General features: G+C 35.1%; 3 protein-coding genes across 6 annotated transcripts; 1 reads left to right on the top strand and 2 right to left on the bottom strand.

Moving 5' to 3' along the window:
• Positions 1-5,030: 5,030 nt before the first annotated feature.
• On the bottom strand, positions 5,031-9,682 carry LOC132052667 (protein STRICTOSIDINE SYNTHASE-LIKE 3-like). Its single transcript, XM_059444310.1, has 4 exons — positions 9,123-9,682; positions 6,628-6,903; positions 5,887-6,054; positions 5,031-5,456 (listed from the first exon to the last, which is right to left on the bottom strand). Exons 1-4 carry the CDS (start codon positions 9,449-9,451, stop codon positions 5,054-5,056), a joined length of 1,176 nt encoding a protein of 391 aa, XP_059300293.1. The 5' UTR covers positions 9,452-9,682; the 3' UTR covers positions 5,031-5,053.
• A 945-nt stretch (positions 9,683-10,627) lies between these two features.
• Positions 10,628-15,199, top strand: LOC132052665 (succinate dehydrogenase subunit 6, mitochondrial). Its single transcript, XM_059444308.1, has 3 exons — positions 10,628-10,820; positions 13,823-13,925; positions 14,847-15,199. The coding sequence occupies exons 1-3, from the start codon at positions 10,629-10,631 to the stop codon at positions 14,999-15,001; spliced, it is 450 nt and encodes a 149-aa protein (XP_059300291.1). The 5' UTR covers position 10,628; the 3' UTR covers positions 15,002-15,199.
• Positions 15,200-15,606: 407 nt separating this feature from the next.
• Positions 15,607-22,026, bottom strand: LOC132052664 (E3 ubiquitin-protein ligase RHF2A-like). 4 transcript variants are annotated; one of them, XM_059444305.1, is made up of 10 exons: positions 21,898-22,026; positions 20,674-20,805; positions 20,546-20,592; positions 19,422-19,484; positions 19,218-19,326; positions 18,880-19,123; positions 18,750-18,795; positions 18,240-18,347; positions 17,789-18,128; positions 15,607-16,018 (listed from the first exon to the last, which is right to left on the bottom strand). In XM_059444305.1, exons 2-9 carry the CDS (start codon positions 20,803-20,805, stop codon positions 17,822-17,824), a joined length of 1,056 nt encoding a protein of 351 aa, XP_059300288.1. In that variant the 5' UTR covers positions 21,898-22,026; the 3' UTR covers positions 15,607-16,018; positions 17,789-17,821. The 4 variants fall into 4 exon arrangements, with proteins under 4 accessions (XP_059300288.1, XP_059300289.1, XP_059300286.1 ...); XM_059444306.1 differs by having other exon boundaries at positions 19,012-19,123; XM_059444303.1 differs by having other exon boundaries at positions 18,750-19,123.
• Between the last annotated feature and the right edge of the window lie 534 nt (positions 22,027-22,560).

Raw genomic sequence — 22,560 nt, 5'->3', positions numbered from 1 at the left:
CATCAAAATAGGCAAATTAACTTGAAATTTTTACACTGCACAACAACCCATAAAGATCACAAAAAAATAATAATAATAACCTTAATTTTTGTTTTCATTTAGCCATTATGCAGTATGTAATCAAATATATAGTTTGTGTATAATCTATCCGCACATTAATTATACAAAAATTATACTCTTGTTATACACCAGCGATGGCTACAAACTGTTACAGCCTGGTGGGTAAATGTTTTTAAACCGACTAGCTAAAAAAATATTATGATCCCAGATAACTTTTGCCCCATTTATGGGCACAAGTCAATTTTCGTACTACTATCCTAACTTTTAAATTCATATTACTTACTCCTATTAACACTTAAACATTACTATTAATCTTTAAAACTAAAAGATATCAATAAAATAAACTCCAATTTGCTATTATTATTATTATTATTATTATTATTCTCTAATATATACCTTTTTAAAAAAAATAACTCACCAACTAATTTTAAAAAATATTTTCACAAAAATATTTTTGCTGAAAATGTTTTTTTTTTTTAAGAAATGATTATGACCTACTAAACACACTGCCGTGAATAATTTAACGGCATTGCCATTCTCTCCTACATATTCTATGATCAGAGTTCCATCGTGAAAAGGCTAATAGGAAAAATGGAAAAGGGCCAAATATACCCTTGTACTATTGGAAAAGGGATACTCCTCGTTATACTTTGGGTTCAAATATACTCATGCCGTTATACTATTGGTTCAAATATACCCTTCCTCCGTTAAAGTTTTCCACCTTGGACATTCTATCCTACCTGGCAATGATATTGATGAGATGAATGCCACATGTCATTGCCAACTCATCACCCCTAACCCATTTTACTCCTCCCCTCTTCCACCACTAAAAATTCTATCCCCTCCAACCATTATCGCCATATTATCTTTCAATCCCACCTCCAATCCCAACAAGTTAAAGTGTTATGTATAACTCTGAACAAAAGGGAGTAATTCATTTAGCTTTTTTTGTCTCAAGCACCTGTATAATGTGAAACTTTATTTGAAGTAATCACACAAAATTTAGAAGATACTGCCACCATTTTTTCACCAAGAAGGCGAGACAGAGAGGGAAGCACAACGTTAGAGTACTTGCCAAGAGATTGCAAGCCATCCTCAGAACCAGTATCATCACGAACAATATCAACCACTAATTTTTTCACCCAAATTAATTGTTGAAACTTACATATGCCAAAAACTCAATAAGACAACCCAACTCAAAACAATTAGCTGTAAAAAAAGTTTACCAATTACCACCAGTTCAGTTCCACAATTAGTTGAGTTTTTAAATGGAAGGATTGAGATCAAAATTCAATTTTTTTTTTAATTATTATTTCTATTGTTTATTACTCCTCCGTCCACATGTCTATATACTTGTCTATATATGAATTGGGACACTCTTAATAAGCAAATAAATAAATGAGAAATGAAGAATACTTAATAATAAGGTAAAATAGCATAAAATGGTAAATTATGTCTTGATTTTTCAAACTATATAAGGGTCTAATGGACAAATGAGGGAGTGTATTATAAATATTTGCTATTCTATACGTTGGCAATTTATATCACCACCTCGCTAGAAAAAATATGAAATTTATGATTTATTTTTGAGAACTTGTAGTTTATCTAATTCCAATTTACTTATGGGGTGTATTTACCTATCAAGAGTTTTTTTTCTTATTTTGATTGGTATAATTCCCCTTATCAAGATGTTATTTTACTTGTGCAAATTCATTTTTTAATATACATAAGAGACGCAAGTCCCTTGGTGAAATGTTGATTTTAATTTCGTTGTTAATGGGGCAATTCCTTGTTTAAGATGTTAATTATGTTCATTTTTGATTTTTGAGATGTAATTTCATATTTGCAAATAAAAAACCTATTAAGTTTCAAGAATAAACTAAAAAGATGATATATTTCCTAACAAGATGTTTTTCCAATAGTATGGTGGCATGGTGGAAGAGGAAGATATTTGGCATCCTTTATCCATAGGAAAAATGATAAAAGAAGAAAAACATTTTCCACGTTCCAAGAAAAATGATAAAAGAAGAAAAACATTTTCCACGTTCCAAGTGATTCTCTGTACTCTAAAAAAAAAAAAAAAAAAAAAAGCACTGGAAAATAACTGGTAAGATGAATAATGTGAAGACCATTAATTAAAGGGTGCTAAAGTCTAGCTTAGTACTGCAGTTGAAGTAGGCTATGTAGGACCCTTTTAATTCATGTAAGTAGGGGTGTTTACGGTTTGGTTAAAAATCGATCTAAACCGATTAAATAAACCGATATTTATTTTGATTAGGTTAGATTTGGTTTTGAATTTTTAAAAATCGATAATATTTGTTTTTGTTTTGGTTTTCGTTTTACTAAAAGTAGACCGAAGAAAAAACCGAACCGATACATTTTATACATAATTTTTATAATTATATATATACAATTTATTAATTTTTGTAAATACTTTAAAATAATTTATATACTTTTTAAGCAAAATTTTATTTATCTCTTATAGGCAAATGAACTTTATACCTTAAGCCGATTTTAAAAAAAGAAATCCATGAATTCTAACTCATTTATTCAAAGAAACAACTATATGAGATTTACCTAGATTTATTTTTTGTATTTCTTATAAACTTTATTCACTTAATTAGAATCATAAATCCTAAGACATTTTTTCCATAATGCAAGAAACTATAGCTACCACATTAAAAGGGTAATAATGGATTATAAGTTGGAAAAGGATAGAAAATACTCTCCTAATTGTAGGAAAAAAAATGAAAGAGAGAAATACCGTTAATTTTCTTAAAAACTGAAAAACCGACCCAAACCAATGGATATGTATTATATTTGGTTTGATTTGATTTTAATAATTTTAAAAACCGACTAGATTGGTTTGATTTTGATTTTAACCCAGAACCGGTCCAAACCGACCGATGAACACCCCTACATGTAAGGAAGACTATTCACACCATTATTTTGGAATTAGACACAGTAGTCAATTGTGATATAGAATGCTAATAATTGATTACATATCAATGTTAAAAAAAAATATTACTAGTATCTCAAAAAGAATAAGAATCAAGTTTGGAATTTCTCTAACATCTGTTATTAAGTTTGGTCAAGATAATTAATACAAATATTGAATTGCTTTAATGATTTTATTAAAGAGGAAAAATGCAGTTGCCAAACATTTGGAAATTTATTTTGATCATTTCAATTGCCTTTATGGCCATTATTTCTCTTAAATTTGTAGACATTGACAGAAGATTAAAAAGCTCACTCTTTTGCTTTATATATGACTTTACGAATTCATCTTTTAATGGTGAAAAATATAGCGGAAATACTTCTTATAATTTTGTATTGCTGGGTTTTCTTATCTTTGTTAGATTGTGGCTCCTAGTTTTGTACTAGATTTCACGAGGGATACACCCATACCGGGTGAAATATCCTTAAGGATAGTGTTTTAATTGACATGCCTCGTTTTCGTTAATTTCTTGCAAAGTTCGATCGATCAAGATTTTCCATAAGCGTTAAGTGATCAAGTATTAAGAGTTTCCTATAAATGTTCATGATCAAGTATTTTCCGTAAGAATTTCCAACAATCAATGACCTCAGATTAATTCCTCAAAGGAACTTTACGTTTTTTCTTTTTGTAAAGGATCCTTATGCAATCAGTTTTACGAAAGTCAACTTCTACGGTCAATGTGCATGCGTCACCGGAAAAGTAAAAGAATTGTAGGTAATGGTTCAATTGATTTTTTTTTTAAATGGGTCGATTGATTAGACTCGGACTTGTATATATTCTTTGCACTATTGGGATGTAAATCAAATTTAAAAGGAAAATTGCAGCTCCGCTTTTTGAGAAATTGTGACACCTTTTGGGAATCAGAAATAATACTATAGGACATACAGATTATGCTTCTTCTTACTTGTTAAATAGCCATCAATTAAAAGAAGAGTGCATAGAAAACTAAGTTGTGCAATTTATAGATCGTTTTGGCCATGCTTTCAATATTTGCTTATTTTAAAAAGTGTTTTTTCAAAAGTACTTTTGAAAAATATCGATTTATGTTTGACTAATCAATTTGAAAAATACTTTTGCTAGTAATTTGTGTGTGGACAAGCTCCTAAAAGTGTTAATGAGGAAAAACTACTTTTTTTCATCTTCTGAAAATATTTGTTTATGTTATTAATAGAAAAACACTTAGTAATCTTTTTTCCTATGTTCTTGGCCAAACATTTTAACTATCTAAAATAAGCACTTCTTTTGAGAAAAAAGATAAAAATCTTTGACTTCTCGGAAATTCGACCAAATATGCTACTCCATTAGAAGTGATACTATGGAGGCTAAATCGGCTCGGACCTTTGATTTTCAAACTTTATTATTAAGGCTCAAGTACCTTGCTTATCGGAACTCATTACCTAAGGTTCATTCCTGTCGCAAATATTCACCTGTAACACACCATATTTCACTGGATTGACATATTTTTTCTAATGCGTGTACGACCATTTATCACGTATCAAAACAATGTAAGAACTTGAGACAATATTCTGTGAGAAGTGTTCAATTTTCTGTACGAGAACACATTTACAAGAGTTCAGAAAAAATGTGGAAACATTTTAGACTTGATCTTTTAACATATCAAAGGATTGAGGCTCCACTAAAGAAGACTTCCTATGAGAATTCTTGTCATCAACAGAAATATCAAAACTATGAGGAACTAGAAAGAGAGTTTATAGTCTCCCAACCCTCAGAGAAATAGTTCTTTATGAAAATTATTCACACATGTAGATGCTACAAACATAGTTGATGCTACAAACTACAAACATAGTTGATGCTACAAACAACCATGAGGAACTAAAAAGAGAGCTTTTTGTCCAGTTCAATCCTTATAGAAAGTAAAAAAGAACTGGTCATTGGTGAAAGAAAGTAAACAGACACTAACTCGTTAGCTCATTCTGTTTGGTAAACAGCAATGAAAGGCATCAACAGAAAGTAAACAGATACTAACTCGTTAGCTCATTCTGTTTGGTAAACAGCAATGAAAGGCATCAACACACTTCCCATCGAAAGCTTCCCATCTTTCTCCTCAACTTCACTTACAGCTCTAACAACTTTCCCTTCTCCATCTTCCAATATCTGTAACAGTTTACCTTCAGGGCTATACTTCACAACAATAGCGTGTAGCTGGCCTCCAACGTGCAAGAAGGAGCGGATCTTTACTGGGATAGGAAGCTTAAGCAAGAATAGACGAAGTTGCGGGTATTTGGAATTTATATAGCTGTAAATGGTGCGGCGACAGTGGATTGCTACCCAAAATTCACCTCTCTCATTTGCTCTGACATTGTCTGGATATCCTGGGAGCACTGCCATCACTTCTGAGCTCCCCGCTTTCTCGCCTTTCAACCAGTACTTCTTTAACCTATGAGAGAACACGTAATTCGATTGCATGTTAATACTACAACTTTTAAGGTGAAGTCAGCAACAGGATTCTTTAAGAAAGGCAATAAAGACAGGAAATTTAATATTTCAGAATTTGGATTGTACAGGCCTATAAATCCAAAATGAGTGTGTTCTTGAATTTATAGCTTTTACCAAGTTGGGTATATATGTTATGTCAGTATGTATTCATATATAAAGATACATGCATGTACTTTGGCATGCATATACGTAAACATTGCAGGAGCACAAAACCTTTTCTAGAACAGGACTGATTTTGGAATGAGGCACTAGAACAAAAAGTTGATTGGAGATACAGCAAATCCTTCAAAAATTTAGAAATAACTATCTATTGGGCCCTTATATGCCTATTAATACTGTAAACATACCAAACCATATGTCAAGAAACGTACCTGCCCTTGGCACCTTCGCAGAATACAAAGAAGGAACTATCCTTGCTCAATGACAGACCATTTGGGAATTGGAGATTCCGCATAAGAACTGTGGTTCGTTTAGTACTAGGATCATACTTCAGAACCCTCCCACTATCTTCTGCTGAGCAAACCAACAACATAAAATTCCTGAGAAAGATGGGCCGGGTATTAATACTCTAATAAAAGAAGTAACACACATGACACTTGTACCATGTTATATTAAACCTGAAGTATAATGCTTGTAAATGGCAATGCAAAGTTTTTCCAGATCAGATATAAACATCTTCATTATATGTTAGCAGAGTTGGGTATTCATCAAAAAGGAGAAATGTTAGCAGAGTTAGGTGCAACCTTGCAACCACATTGAAACCTAAGCTTCTCCATGATCATCTATTCACTTTCACCTTGCCACAGCATTAACTTTCTTTATTCGGTCCTATATGCATTGTTTTCAAAAGAAACCATTCTTTTCTCCAATAAGATAGGGAGCCCCTATGTCTTCCATAGTTCCATTTGCCATTATAAGAATTAGTAGTGAATGGAATTCTTCATTCTCAAATTATGTTGTCAATTTCAAGTTCACCATGCCAAACATTAGGCGTTTAAATTTCTAAATAGCCTATTGCATTTATGACAAAGTCTCATTCTTGAGTCAGCATCAAGTTTAACTACATCCAGAAATCTGCATAAAACCGAAGAAACAGTAAATTCACAATTTACCTTCTTTGGTACTTAGTGCTGCTATCAGTAAAATAGATGTTTCCTTCATCATCAACATCCAAGTCATTTGTGAATCCCAGAGGCACTCCTTCAGCCTCAGTTGTCAATGATTCTGCTAGGCCACCTTCAGGCCCTACTTTCATCACCCCAAAATATGCATCTGCAATATACAAGTCACCAGTTCTTTTATCAAACCGTAATCCCAAAGGCCTACCACAGATGTGCTCATTTTTTAAATAGCCCAGGGGTGATGGTTTTGGGTCACAAAGGCCAGACCTGCAAATTTTAGATCACAGAATGCATTAGAAAGTCAGAAAGTTGAGCTGAAATCTAAATCATCTATAAGAGAAAAAAATAAAAAATAAGAAGCAATTTGAAACATTATAGGATGATATATGCAGCACAATCACAGAAGACAATTTCATAAGGAGCAAAAGAAGCAATGACATCTTAAAAGTTGATTTCGTCAGCTTAGCTTAGCAGACCTAGCAATTTTAGCACGGAAGATCTGGCATGGCCAATAAATCATAATTACGTAGAATTTCAATTAATAATTACAAATTCAGATTATACAGGATCGTAACACTTAGATTAAAATGACAACACAAAGGAAAACAATATCAGTTCCACAGATGCAGGTCAATTATGAAAACTCTTCCTGCTAGGTCAGTCCATGACTAAATATTAATCACCTCCGCAGGGCAGGAACTTATGGTCCTTTAAACTTTCTTTTGACAATTTCAAGCTAGATAGTACAGAAAACTGTGACATTTGTAGCTTCTCCTTAAAAATACACTTTGTCTTAATATAATCTGAAGATCATTTCCTGAATGTGTTTTCATGACATCCTGAATTGACCAAAACAAGATAGCTTTTGGAAATAGGATTGGCTCCGACCTGATTCCAGTGCTTAACAATGCATCATATAATATAACTATGACCCTGCTTCATGTTAACTTGGTTAGAGATTATTAATTAGGTAGAGGCTTGGGTTCCTGCAACTTCTGAAACAGGCATATTCATCAAGCCAAAGTGATTGTAGCTAGAATGATAATGTGGCCAAGGTAGCATATATGTCCAAATCTTATAATGCTAAAGGACCCTGGAATGTAAGAGTTAAGACTGAAACTGTGGGTTGACAGAACTTCTAGTTCTCGTTTGTCATAATTTGTGAATGTTCCGAGATAGTTAACAATCAAATGATTTACTTTTTGGTGTACTACGTCCATACAAATCTGTAATCATCCAAAGACTAGCTCAATACAAGCAAGATATGGATAGAGTATTGATACTTCTTTGGTAAACTTGACTAGAAGAGGTGATTCTACAGATAGTCTGTCACTCTTTTATCTCCTGCTGATACAATTGTCCTAATCCATGGCTTTAAGATAAGCACTTGGAAGTTGGATAGATCTAGTCATTTACGTAATGCAATTTAGATATGCCACAGTAGCAATTTACCTACTATTTCTATACATATTTCCTAGATTTTTGTGACTCGTGGCTGTTTCAAAGTTGTCCTTCCCCATTTCCAAAAGTAAACTCTGCCTTTCATCTCATGTCAAATGCGCAAAACATTATGTTGCATCTCTAAGCTTGCCTTTTCGAAGGATATTCAACAATTCAGGCTAGTCAGTTCACACTGGAAGTACAGCCCTGGAAACTTCAAGCATGCTCTCACTGGATCCATATTGTTTAGCCTTTATGGCATGATATAGCAATCTTGTTCGAGCACAAAATTTTCTAGGACTAAGAAATCTCCACTTTTCTTGGTCTATTAGTTAGCGGAAGAAAATACCTTAGAGGAGAGACAATTGCTTTGTAGTGTATTTTGTTTATGCGAATATTGATGTGGTCGCAGATCAGACAATAGTAGGTTCTTCTAACCTATTTCCCACGGATAGAAACAATTATTCCTGCTCAGTCAATTTTAGAGACAAAAAGGTTAGCCCAGTGCACTAAGGTCCACTAAGTCAACAGCCTAAATTTCCCCTTCCATTCTTTTTGTTTATATGGCTCACGTGAAGGTATCACCCCTACTGTTTATGCTATAAATAAATGCTATACTCAAGCACTTGCAAAAAGGATACTTATGTTGCTGATTTTCAATAAGAGCATGAAATATATAGTTTACAAATAGTGATATAGTTGTAATAAGGATGAACTTAGTAAATCTACAAGAAAATTAGTAACCAATTTAACTTGAATTCTTTGGTGACTTACAAGGAAGACAAAAAGAACTCCCATATTTCTTAAACAGCACTCTGGACTTTAACCTTGTTTCTTTAATCATCAATAAATAAGTTCGTTCAAGAGGCCTTAAAATCCAAAACTGATTTTATAGTTTGTTATTTAAAAAAAAGTGTCATATCTTTCCAGAGAAATTAGCTCATTTCTTCAGGATCAAGAAAATGGACATAAAAAAAAAACACTAAAGAAACAAAGGCGTAATCACCAAAAAAAAAAAAAAAAAAAAAACAACTCAAAAAGCTCACGTATTAGCAGAGGTATATGCGAAATCAATCCATTTCTCTCCATCCCAAAACACAATTCTCCCATCAGCTATACCTGTGTAAGGTCCACGACCTTGCGGATCAAATGCAATACTTTCAGGACCCTGAATCTGGTTCAAGAACTTGTTTTCTGATTTCTGAAGCAAATTCTTGGTGTCTTTGTCGACTGGAATTTCAGACCACGCTGGCACTTCAACTTTGTAAGCCTTAAAGTCTTTCAAATCAGAAATTGCACTGTGCTTAAAAGGGTCAAGACCACAGTACAGTGCCACCAGAAGGAATACTCCGGAAAATACTATAGCCGGCCTCATTGCCTGAAAAGTGTTTGTTTTCTTTGAATTTTGGACTGAAAATATTGAGTTTTGTGGCTATGAATATTGCAATGTGCTACCATAGGGTGGTGTTTTTTGTTTCTTGAATAAATTGCGGTATAAAGTTTGCCACCAAACAACTTTCGAGATTCTTGAATATTGTGGTGTTTTTTCTTGAGAATGAAGTGCCTATTAGTAGTAACTGCTCCCCTACTGTCACTCGCTCAGAGATGGGAGTACAAAGTCCCCACGCTTTCATGCATGTGAGTTTTGATGAATATTTCGTCAGCAAACAAACTATTTTATCTTATTAAAATGATTCAAATTTTACTCATTATAAAAATAAGTCATATAATAATTATTATCACTTAGAATAATAATAATAATAATAATAATAATAATAATTAGTTTTACTAAAGTAATTAGTTTTACTCACTATAACATTTAGAGGCCAATCTAGCCATCTAGGATTTGGCACTTGAGTACGAACGATAGCGTCCATCATTCGGTTGGTATAAGCTACTCCCCACGCTGCGCTTAGTTTTTTGAGTCTTTTTTAGAAATTTATTGTTTCATCTCCATATACTTGATGACATTTGTTTTAATATTTTGAAAAATTAATTTTCAAAGAAGTTTATCAAAATATTGAAGCACTAGAAACATTCAAGTGAAGTTAATTTTAAGAAGCTTAAGTTGAAAAAAAAAATTTAGAAATTAAATAATACTACTACCGATTATTGAAAAGTCTAATCGAAGTATTTTCGTCAATTTCTTTGAAGTAAAAGTGGCATAGCCAAAAGATGTTATTAGTCATAATTTGTTATAATTAAAATACTTAGAATGTGTCTGAAAATTAATTCAGTCAGAATAACTTATAGTAGTATTAGGAGTAACATTTTTGATAGTAGTATTAATGACATCTAAAATCAGGGAACTTTTCTAAAGACATGTTAATAAGTAGGACAAAGGCAAATAAATGAAGACGATTCTAGAGAACCAAACACTAGCCCGACCCCAGCCCCTAACCGTTATCCACGTGTCAGGAGTCGGGTCGGGTACGGCTAGCAGAAATGCAGAAACAGTGTCACCTATCACTATCATTCATCACACCAACCTAGGAATACTTCCAGGACAGCTTTTCTCTAAATCATTGAATTGAATTAATCACTGATTAACAATGGCTGATGACTCATCATCATCCCAATCCTTCTTGAGGAAACACTGGGAAGGATACAAGGAATTTTGGGGCGAGCGATTTTCCTTCTTGGACAACTATTCCAGGTTCATCAAGCGCGATAAGCCACTCCCTTCTTGGTCCGAATCCGATGTTGAGGAATTCATTGCTTCTGACCCAGTTCACGGACCCACTGTAATTTCCTTATTTTTATTCGTTCGAATCTATCTTATATGCATACATTTCATTTGATTTTTGTGTCTATTTAGGCCTTTACCCATATGGGTCTCTCCTTTGTTTGATCCATGCGTTTCTTGCCTTCTGTCTTCGCTTAATTTGTTAATACTGTTAGATTTTGGACACTTTTTCATGGGGTATATCACGATTTGGTTTGGGTAATTTTGTGATTTAGCTAGTTTGGGTGTTTATTCAACTTAATTTGGTTCTTTAGTCAGTCATTTTCTGGGGGGATATCAATATCGCTATTTGGTTGGTTGGGTGATTTTGTGATTGTAACTAGTTTGGGTGTTTTATTCAGCTTGGATATGTAATTTTGGTTATCTAGTCAGTCACAGTGCTTAATTCTTTCGGTGTATTCTTCATGCTTTCTCTGGACTTTGGTTTATAAGTTTGATTCACTATTGGCATTCATCGGTGGTAAATTTGAATTGAATTCCTTCGTGGTGCTAGCTGAAGTTGGTTTAGTTAATTTTCTCGGAGCTACTCTTTAATTGAGTGGTGTCCTGGAGAATCTCTTGGCTTTATTGTCTTCTCAATAGATAAAAGTTTATTCAAAAAATTTCTTTCTTTTTTCTTGCAGTCACCTACTAATTTACCTTGTCTTAATAGTTGATGAATTTATACTTGGAGTTGGCTTTATTATCTACATGGCATTTTGTTTTGCCTTGTTTTTAGGTCTCTCCTAAATTGCCAAATGGTGGTGTTTAAAGCCCTAATTTGTCATTGATTCTAGAAATTGGGGTTACGCACACCTCCAAATTTCTTACACAACTTGTTCTCCTTATCAAAAAAGGAAAAATCTCCCGGGGCCAAGTACATTGGTGCCCCCTTTATACTTGACACTGTTTTTCATTTAGACACATGAACTCTAGCTGTGACCTGCTGAAGTCTGAACACCTTAAGTTGTCAAACATGTGTTTTCTAAACCTTTAATGCTCACATGCCGGATCGCGTTCCCACATGAAATTAAGTGCATTCAGAAAAGGCTTTTGCCGGAAAGTATAGAGTTCACTGATAAAATGATCTTCTGGTCACTGCCTCCTACTTTTTTTTTGTTTTTATTCTGTTTATGTTGCTATTTTGCTGCCGCTGTTTTCTTTCCTTTAAATTCTGCTTTGATTACACTTCTTTTGAGCCGAGGGTCTATCGGAAACAACCTCTCTGCCCCACAAAGGTAGGGGGTAAGGTCTGCGTACATCCTACCCTCCCCTCTTCCTACTTTTTTATTTTTTCAAATAGCCATGATTTTCTGGTCATTCTCTTCTTCTTTGTACTTTTTTTTTTTTTGAGACTTTGTTGTTTGTTGTTGTCTTCCTACATTTACAGCATTTTTCTATTCTTACAAGAGATTTTCTTCTGATCTAAAATAGCCATGATTTTCTGGTTCTGCTCGCTCTCATCTCTCTCTCTTTTGTACATTAAAGTGAATCATTTTTTCTCTTTTAAAAAATCACTCCCTAAACCACTGCGAAAACTCAGCACCCCTTTCTTTCGGACACCACTTTTGTCTTCCAATCATCTTTGCCATCCCATCTCTCATTCTCTCTCTCTCTCTCTCTCTCTCAAAAGAAATAAGTCCACATACCTAGAGTATGTCCACATCTCAGAATAGCATGTTGTTGCTGATGCTCCAAATTCACCTTTAGAGCTGTGTCACCCAACCATATATCATTCCAAAAGGATACCTTTAAACCATTACCAACTTTACATCTAAGAATTGGCCAGTGAGCCCTCCACACAGCATCCATGGAGTATTCACCATGTTTGTCATCCAGCAAACCATAACACTTTTTAGCATGTTTTCCTCTGTAGCAAATTTCCATCCTTCCAAACTTTGGTTTTGCAATTTCAAATCTTTGATAACTGTCTTCTTGAGTCAGTTCCTTTGCAGTTAATAAATACAATTCTCTTGATTACATTGACAATTATTGGGAATATGGAATAAGTTAATAAAGATTGTCAATCTTCCCCAAGAGAAAGATATTGCTTTTAACTTATTTTTCTGTTGGAAAACATAGTCTTACTATTTCTTCTATCTTCTTTTCAAATAATCATTTTTTTCTCTTTTAAAAAATCACTCCCTAAACCACTGCGAAAACTCAGCACCCCTTTCTTTCGGACACCATAACTCTTGCACCATCTCTTTCTCTCTCTCTCTCAAAAGAAATAAGTCCACATACCTGCACCACTGAGCACTCTGTTTTATTTTCTCTCTGGACATAGAACATTTTTCTTCAACTCTTTTGAGCATTTGCAGTTAATAAATACACTTATACTAATTAGGGAAAAATTTAATAAAGACACTTGTTTAACTTATTGTTGGAGAAACATAGTCTTACTATTTCTATCTTATTCTGTTCTTTGTTTTATTTTCTCTTCTTCAATTCATGCGTACAAAGAGGAGAAGAATCTTAATTACAAATAGTTTGAGAGGAGTCAGGGAGAGGGGAAATGAGAAATACAAGTAAGCATACAAATGGCACCTACTCCTGCTTAATATCTCTGTCTGTATGCTTCTGGAGGTTTTCCCCGATTTCTATTAATTCTCCTTTTCTCTCGCTCACCAGCAACTCTGAAGGAAAAAGAAGAGAAGTCGTCCCCGACCTCAGCTTATCTGCTTTTATTCTTGTTCCTCTCTATGTCCCGATTTGAGCTACTTGACACGGTATTCAAACGAGTATTGATGTATTGCCACCACTACTTGGAAGAGATTAACATTGGTTGTCTCTCTCCCTCCCTCTTTTGTGCATGTTAACTGCTTATTGGTCAGTCTATCACTGTGCACAGGAGGGTGTGGGGTATGCTGCCAACATCAGATGATAAGAAGTTGCATATTTTTGTATTTTTTCCCTCTGATAATCCTACTGCTGCTTCCTTTCTGTTTGTTAGAAACCATTCTCTATTTTTTCCCGTTTTCCATTTCGAGCTGATGTGCTATTTTCCACTTTTCGTTCCAGCTGAAGACTGCTAGGGAAGCAGCAAAGATTAGTGCTGTAGGAGGCGTAATTGGAGCTGTTTCAACTGCAGGTGTTGCTTGGAAGTACTCCAGGAGTTTACATGGTTTGTTGAACTTAATTCCCCACCTCTACCCCCCACATTGCTGTCACGTTTTTACCAATTCATTGCATTGTCTGAGCACTAAAGTCTTTTAAGAACCAGAGGCTCCAGGAATTAGTTATCTTGGATTGTAACTTCATTCATAAATGTTTTGCTAAATCTGAATTTACAAGAAGCTTTTGCCACACGATAATCAACTGTGTCTTTTGCAAACAGGTTAAGTATTTTTCTAGGTATCGTTTATGTTAGTGTGTCAAGTGTTCATATCAAAATGTTAAAGAGTTAGAATATTTGACGTGTTAAAGTTCTATGTTAGATTCCACCAATCAAAAAGAAAAAAGGCTCTACATTAGATTCCAGTCCTTCGATCTTCCCAAAGTGTGTGCCCCATAAGAAAACCTGTACATGTGATGATTCTTTTGCTCTGTCCTTTACTACCTCTGACTGCATAGTTGTGGGCTAAAACTGACTCTTGCCTTCTTCAAAATTTGTGCTATATTCTTTTATAGTTGAAGTCTATAAGACTATTTTCCACCAATGTGGCAACTTCCATCGCATGCCCCCTATTTTCCTTGTGAACAAAGTTCAACATGGTCAGCCTAAAGAAAGTAACAGATCTTGTATAGACCACTTTTTACACAATTTTAATTTTTAGGAACATACGTAATATTCCAGCTATTTTAGTCATTACGATCATTTTGAGTCAAAGTTGATACAGTTCTGGTTCTATACTTTCAGTGCCTGCAAAAAACTGATGGATGTCTCTGCAACTTATTTATACTTAAATATACAGCAGATTTCACCATAAGTTTTGCGGAGAACAGAAACAGAATGGGGTTTAGTGTATCAAATTTTGGTTTGGGGTAGTCATGTATACTGATTTAGATGATCGACTTTGTTGTTTATTGTTGTTCCGTCTGGTAGGTACTGCACTGTCTCTGGGAGCTGGAGCTGTCTTTGGCTGGACATTTGGACAGGAAGTTGCCAACCACTGGCTACAGCTATACAGGATGGACACCATGGCTGCTCAGGTTAAATTCATGGAATGGTGGCAGAACAAGGCCGAAGGACAGTCCTAATTCTCGTATCGTATCATGGGTCAAAGGATAGTTTCAAGTTTGGCTTTGGTGTTAAATGTCAATGAACTTCTTTCAGGAATAAGAACCAATCGCAGTGTTCAAATTGTAACGGAGTGACAATCTATCTTTCCGTACTGAATTGTTATAGTAGAATGCAGCTTCTGGCAGTTTTCTTTTATAAATTTGATCAATACAAAAGTTGGGAGTTCATTTCTCTCATAGTTGGAGTTCATTTCTCTCCTACTCCGAAATCTAAGCATCTGACTACAGTGTTATTAAACTATAGAAGGGTCGCTGTGTTTGCTTGTCTGAGACACAAATAAGAGAATGCTTAAGCAACGCAACAAGCGAGTTAGCACCATTGGTTGCACTATACATGTCGTCATTGCTATACATCTTGCTTTTCAAAACAAAGAAAAAACAAAAGTTGTCACCACTTGATTTGCGAGCTGTTTCACCTTGCCTTTATCTTGTATAACCACTTGCAAGCCGATACATAAGTCCCTCAACGAAAATTTAGCAAGAGAAAGGAATGAAATCTGTAGAAAGCCGATACATAACGCCAAGAAGGCTCAATATATGATCAGAAATCATAAAACTGAACATAACAGAAGTAAAGGCACCTAGAAAATGATTAATCAATATACACATTCAACGTTACTCAAGATTGAGGTTCGTGTTAAAAGTGAACGTCCAATGCTACTGAATCTCCAATAAAAAAAAATGATCTAACAATTTCTAACGAAGATTATAAAGGAGGGTTCATGTAAAACTAAAAGAAAACAGTTGTGTTCATCAGTACTATCCAGAGTGGGCCTTTCATCAGTACTATCCAGAGTGGGCCAATTTACATTTATATTATCATACATATATACGGCTCGGACCAAATGATGTCATCCATCCCTCCTATTTTATTGAAGCAGGCTACATTCAGTGATGAACTTCGGCGTACTAGCGTTCACCATAGATCCAATAAGATGCAAATCATCTATCATTGATGGTGGCAGGAGTAACCACCTGCAGGAGGGACAATTTCATTGTAATAAACAGATAATGTTGTAGACAAGAAAAAACAATATAACCAGAAATTACAATAGAATATAAGGCAAGAGAAGTGCAGAAAACTTTGATCCTAGACGCCATTCTTCCAACCAGGGGGGTGGGTGGGGGGGAAAGAGTTGGAAGAACAACAACAAGAAAGTCAGAGATTTACACAAATAGGACCATTCCGCGCCCCTCTTTAACTTTTGACCCTGTTTAAAAAGGAGGTGCGACACAGCCTCCATGTCAGTTTATGAAGAATCACCAGAAGATTTGGCTAAAGGAGGACACCTGGTGATTTTCTTGCAAGAAAGGCACCTTCTATTAGTTGACTAGAGGAATTCGATTCGTACGGTATAGTGCTAAAAGGAAGTCATAGCAACACACCTAAAACTCCTTTGTCTATAGTGTTAGTAAGACCGCTTCAAATAGGAAAGGATATTGGTAAGAACATAATATACATTTTTTAACAGGTAAGATAACAGTTATAAAGGAACTTCAAAAGGAGTACCAATACTTATAGAGTACCTAAAATGTTTTTACCTCCGCTAAGATTTGAACCAAAGGTCTCGTGGTTCTCAACCCACTACCTTGACCACTAGGTCACACCCTTGGATGCAAGTGGTAACTAGACAATGCAGTGGAAGCAAAAAATAAACAAATAATGTGCCCTTTGCCTTCTTTACCCATAGTCCATAGATATTTTTTCTAAAATATTGTTGCTATATGAGGGAGGTTGGAAGGAGAAGGAGGATTGATGGTCAGGTCACATCAAACATACCACTGCAGATGCAAAACTCAAAAACAAAAGCATAATAAAAGAAAAAAAAATGGGAAAAATGGCTCCAGCAAAGCAAAACTCATTTAGCTAAAGCAACTGGACTACATAAATCAACTTTTTTCTTTTTCTTTTTCAAAACATTTTCGGTGTGGGACCACTAGCCTACAACTCATATCCCCATATAAGTCAACTCGATTGTAAGGTTTCACACTGGTATACAATTAATTATAATATCACCTATCGTCCTCTTCAGTCACCATCATGAAATTCTTGTTAATCAAAGTTCTCTCTCAGTTTTCCATTAGCAAAATATATTTTATTAATCTGTCTGGCACCAAGAAGGTAGTAACATGTTGTAAAAGTGATTAGGGAATTCTAGGACTTTACACATGAAAGGAGTCCCTCTAGCATGTGTTCCAAGCCTTGCACTGCACTTTTACTACCTGTCGGGCATCTGAACTTTACAAAGATAAGGATAGAAGTCTATCCTCAACCTCAAAATAGCTATGGCATACAAATCTATCGACAACCTCAAATAGCTTCAGTTTCTTTCTATCCACACAGATGAAAATATACATCTCATGATAGAGATACGATCTATCATGTGGATATTCCAAAATGCGGCAGAAGTCGCGTAACAACTCAGTTCAATCAATGCGCTACATGGTAGTATACTGCTATACCAACTTGCTTCGACACAACAAGGCTTTTCTGTGTCACTAATCAGTATGCACTTGAAATACAATAGGCAGCTCCTATCATCATATCCAGCTGCACTAGGTGCTCAAGTGCCAAACTCATTGGGGACGACATGTAATATTCTTGGAGGAAAGCCTCTCTTTTGCTCATACAGTTCTCCCTCCCCTTTTGTTTTGTTTTGGGTCTCATTCTCTTTCTATTTTTTTTTATTTTATTTTTTTTCCTTGACAAAAATGAATTGGAACTCTTAGAAGAAGACAAGTTACCTTTAAGAGAAAGTGCTATGAGTCATTCAAAACTTAGTTCGAACCAGAACTTGCAGCACATGGGGTTTGCCTATTATCCTCATTTAAAGAATGGGTATCACCAATCTCAGGTATATGCTGCTCAGCAAGTCCGACAGGTAAAGTATCCTCCGGTATATTTGATTCAGCAGAACTGGCTCTGCTATCTGTTGTTTCCAAATGCTCCATTAGGTTTGATACAGTGGCAACAGCGGCACTGACTTCACTCCTAGATTCGGCACAATGATCTGGTGTTGAACTATTACGAGAGAAAAATTTCTCTTTCCAACCCCTTGAACTCTTCGTTAAAGATTCTTTGTATCTAAAAAACAACGATCAAAATAAGTAAACAGGGCTTAGAACAAATAAATTTTCTGATGTCTAAGAAGTCAGCTGAAGAGTTATAAGAGATGATATTACAGTTTCCAGATACCTCATTGACATTGCACTAAGTCGAGACTTTATAGATTCTGAAAAAGACTGAAAATCTGATGGTCCAGCTCTGTCTTGATTGTTAGGAGAAGATTGAGGAGGAGGAGTCCTACAATACCATAACTCAATAATAAGCAAAAAATAAGAGAATATATTGGTCATATTTGTCTTTTGTTCTTTGGCCTTTACTTGTCCCGTCCCCCCTCTTTTCTAAGATTCAACATTTATGATATGTTTTCATCTTGTTTTGCCCATTTTTCATTCATGGTGAATGGGAAATAAGACGCCTGAGATAGCCACCAAAAAGAGCAAAATCCACGAGAAGGCCTGTTTGCTGTGCCCCAATCTCGAAAGGCAAGGATGGCGGCTTCTTTGTGGTAGTAATTGTGAACTCATTGCATTTTTGAAGGATTCATTCCGTGACTATAATATGTAACATTGTAACTCAAGTGGAGCTAAAGCAAAGAAGAAACCATCAAAACTACGAACCAAGCTTGACACACAAACATACCTACTGTTTGAGGAAGTCCCAAGCTGATTAACAGCAGCATTTGATCCTGACCCAGAGGCAGGAACCTGATCAGCTTGAAAAGAAGATGGTTGAGTAACTGGTTGTCCAGAAACAATTGCAGAATTCTGACCAGATACCAAGACTTCAGGAGTGGGTTCACCCCGACTCCTTCGAGTAGAAGATGAAGCACCAGCAGGAGAAGGAGCATTTGGATGAGTTGAAAACACCAGAAAATGGGGACGGCCTTGAGCTGATGACCTACCTCGCGGACCTTCCCTTCTGGCAAGGTGGCGTGTCCTTCCCATGGCAGCGGCAGCAGCTAAGTGCTGAATGATACGCTCTTCAAGCTCAGAATCAGTTGCACTTGCGGGTAACTGTAAAACAAACGTGCCACAAGATTTTGTCACAAAATTGACCATGAACAGCTTATAAGAAGAAGAAAAATTCATGGAATCCAAAAATGCTAACATGCTGCAATTCAAAATCTCCTAAAGTCGGATGGTGAAAGATTGTGGTGTTTCTAGGAGGATTCATCCTGATGTTTCGCTCGTGCTCTACTGCATCCAGCAATTCCTGGCTGTAAAATAAGCACATTTATCAACAGCCTTGAAGGAGGACTGAGGAAGATAGTAAAGTTATAAACAAGTTGCTGATTTGAGAATAAGGGAGAACCTGTTAGTGTCTTTCAAGCTGAGAGGCTGCCAACACATGGGGCACTGGGAGCTTCTCTGACACCTACATCACATACACTCAAGAATTATTCAGGATATTAGCGCTATCAAATAAAGCTCCAATCATGCCTTTTAGTCCCTGTATTTGCAGCATATACAACTGGAGATCCAAAGAGTTCATAATCTATCAACTGGAATCTTCAGTGACAAATACAATTTCTAAGGAATAAAACTTTGTTCCAAAAATTAAAAACTTAAATGCTCCAACTAATCTTTATTTGATTTTAGTATCAGAAATAACGGATATAGTCACGATTCAATTGATCGAAGCCACTTGCGTATAATGGTAAATAGCAGATATTAGGCGATTCAAAAAGTCAATTTTATTATTTTGCTCTCTTTTATTGTTCCTAACAGACACAGCAAGGAACCAACAGTAACAATAGCCCCCCCTCCTCCTGATTTCTGGACCTCTTTTGTGGGAACTCTGGTAGAAAAGCTAAATAGATGAGATGAAACACCAAAAATCATGGAAGAAACTACAGGAGTGACACCTTTTCTCCGTCATCAATAGTGATTACGCTCCACATCATCTAATCACAAGCAGTGAGCAACATAAAGTACAGTTTATTTATGGACAAGTTACGTATCAGAAAGAATCACAATGCTGAAATCAAGTCACTGCCTTTCGCATATAATCCTCCAAGAAAACCATGCAATCTAAAAGTTGGGCAACAGAGGAATATATCACATAAAAAGACAAACTCCAAAAGCCTATGTCATTCTTAATTGCCGTATTTTGATCTTTCAACAACAACATACCAAGTATATTCCCACATGTGGGGTCTGGAGTATTTTCATCTTTGACGTTGTCAAAATACTCTATGTAGGGTTTTTGGGAACCCACCAGTAGCACTTTATAAGGCATCCTAATTTTCCACAAGAATGCGTATAACTCTCATCTTTATAGCACTAGAGGAACAATAAAGGCCCTAAGGCAGCCATCAATGTCCACAAAATGTCATCTTTCGGGCAAGCATAAAAAAGGCATTATGCATCATAGAGATAAGTGAAAGAACAGTCTAGACATGAGATAACTAATTAATAGGGAATCATTTAGATCACCATTCAAGAATACACTGAAGATGGAACTCATGCTTGCAACCAGTCACCTGCAAATTGAAACGTTATGTTACTCGATGATCGAGCCCATACTGTTCATAGTAACACAGGATAATGCTAACAATACGTACAGTAGAAGGATCACTATCAGAAAACTCTTCAAGGCATATGCTGCAAGCATCATCGCAGGCATCCTGAATTCCACCTTCCACAAATGCTGCAGCCGAAGTTAAAATATCCTCAGACATCTTGCCTTGCTCCATCTGCCAAAAGATAAAATCTTTAGGACATTACTCTACTTTAATAAATCAACCAAAAGAGCAACAACCATTCTGACTTCTAATCCCACATGCGAAGTTAGATAAACCTAACAAATACCCTTAATACCAAATGATCACCTTACCTGCTTTTACTTACACTGGGAAGGGATAAGGTATGCGTACACTCTACCCTCCCCAGACCCCACTTGTGGGATTACACTGGGTATGCTGCTGTTGTTGTTGTAGTTGTTGGTAATATGACTAATTCATTGCAGGTGAAAATCAAATGCTACATAGAGACAATAAAATGTCTCACTCTTGAGTTAAGTTTCTTTTCCGTTTAACATGATACCCATTTCCAAATTGCTGGTCCCGGATTATACATTCATAATTGATTAATACGCTTCAAACAGCGGCTCAGATAAAGACCCAAAATTTCCATTTTTGTCAAAAGTTAAAACCTTTAAGCCTCACTCAACTCTACGAAAGGAACCAAAAAAACAACAAGCATTCTGACTTGTAACCCCATAAGCAAAGTTAGAAAAACCTAAAGAAAGACCTTAACACCAAATAATTACCTTACTTGCTCTCAATTTCACTGGTAACGTGACTAATTCACTACGGTTGAGAACCGAATGCTACATCTATAGACAATACAAAGTCTCAACTCTTTCAGTTTAATATGATATCCAGAGCAACAGCTGTTTTTCCAGTTTAATTGACTTTCATAATTGATTAATAAACTTCCAACATCAGCTCAGAGAATAACAAATAGGGGACTAAACCCCATGATTTCCATGTTTGTTAAACAGAGTTGTAAATAACAATTCAATCCCATCACTAAAAAGAGTTTTCTTGAACACCCACCACAATCTAATATAAAAATAAACACCATATAACAAATTCAAAATTTTCACTATATTATCCCTTATTCCCAAGACCACATCTGAGTCGGTCAAATACTCAAAAGTCTGACCAAAAAAACAAGGAAAAAGGAAAAGAAAACAACTACCCAGTACTTCAATTAGTAAAACGAGCTCAATTATAACTAAAATTGATCAAATTCACAAAATTATACAACTACTGACAACTTACCTTAAATAAACTTCAATCAAAGAAAAAGTTGATCAGAGGAATGTTGGGTTTGGAGAGGTAACCACAGAAATGAAAGGACTGCAAGGGCAAGGAACAAGACTTTAACTTTCCCTTTCATTATTTATTTTTTAAAAAAATTATTTTCTTTCTTCTTCTTTTTTTATTTAACTTTTTTTTTTTTTTTTTTTGGCTTGATGGCTGAGCCCAAAATAGCTTTCCAAGAGGGTAAATTTTCACTGCCTTCTCCTACCATAATCAAATGGAGTAGATAATTAGCAAATTTATTAAAGATAGACATGCTTATTAGTTTATTAAGTAGGCATTTGGACTATATTTGATTTGGAGTTAGAAAAAACAGGTAAGCTACATATGTTTTGTATATTTTTTTATATTAAATCGAGATTTTTAATTATCTGATTTCATTTTTTGGTTCCTTTTGTATATTTTTTTATACTAAATCTAGATTTTTAATTATCTGATTTCATTTTTTGGTTTCTAATCCATGAATAATGTTTTGGTTTTTGAATTAAAAAATAAAAAATAAGAAGATCAAAAAAATTGACTTATTAATATACATACTCCCCCCGTTTCGATTTATATAATACCCACATGTTAAATTATATAAAACGCTTTTGATCCTTAACATATATTTATTTTTAATTT

The sequence above is a fragment of the Lycium ferocissimum genome, chromosome 4, assembly GCF_029784015.1.
Source record: "Lycium ferocissimum isolate CSIRO_LF1 chromosome 4, AGI_CSIRO_Lferr_CH_V1, whole genome shotgun sequence".
In the NCBI taxonomy this organism is placed as follows: Eukaryota; Viridiplantae; Streptophyta; class Magnoliopsida; order Solanales; family Solanaceae; genus Lycium; species Lycium ferocissimum.
This window is presented reverse-complemented; position numbering and strand designations above follow the sequence as displayed.

Coding starts and splice junctions, on each gene's coding strand:
- LOC132052664 (XM_059444303.1), bottom strand. CDS start 20,805: ATGGAGCAAGGCAAGATGTCTGAGGATATTTTAACTTCGGCTGCAGCA. Junction 20,593..20,673: donor CTGATAGTGATCCTTCTACT/GTACGTATTGTT, acceptor TTCAATTTGCAG/GTGACTGGTTGCAAGCATGA. Junction 19,124..19,217: donor GAGATTTTGAATTGCAGCAT/GTTAGCATTTTT, acceptor TTTGTTTTACAG/TTACCCGCAAGTGCAACTGA.
- LOC132052667 (XM_059444310.1), bottom strand. CDS start 9,451: ATGAGGCCGGCTATAGTATTTTCCGGAGTATTCCTTCTGGTGGCACTG. Junction 6,055..6,627: donor AGCACTAAGTACCAAAGAAG/GTAAATTGTGAA, acceptor CATCTTTCTCAG/GAATTTTATGTTGTTGGTTT. Junction 5,457..5,886: donor TGCGAAGGTGCCAAGGGCAG/GTACGTTTCTTG, acceptor GTTCTCTCATAG/GTTAAAGAAGTACTGGTTGA.
- LOC132052665 (XM_059444308.1), top strand. CDS start 10,629: ATGGCTGATGACTCATCATCATCCCAATCCTTCTTGAGGAAACACTGG. Junction 10,821..13,822: donor ACCCAGTTCACGGACCCACT/GTAATTTCCTTA, acceptor TTTTCGTTCCAG/CTGAAGACTGCTAGGGAAGC. Junction 13,926..14,846: donor GTACTCCAGGAGTTTACATG/GTTTGTTGAACT, acceptor TCCGTCTGGTAG/GTACTGCACTGTCTCTGGGA.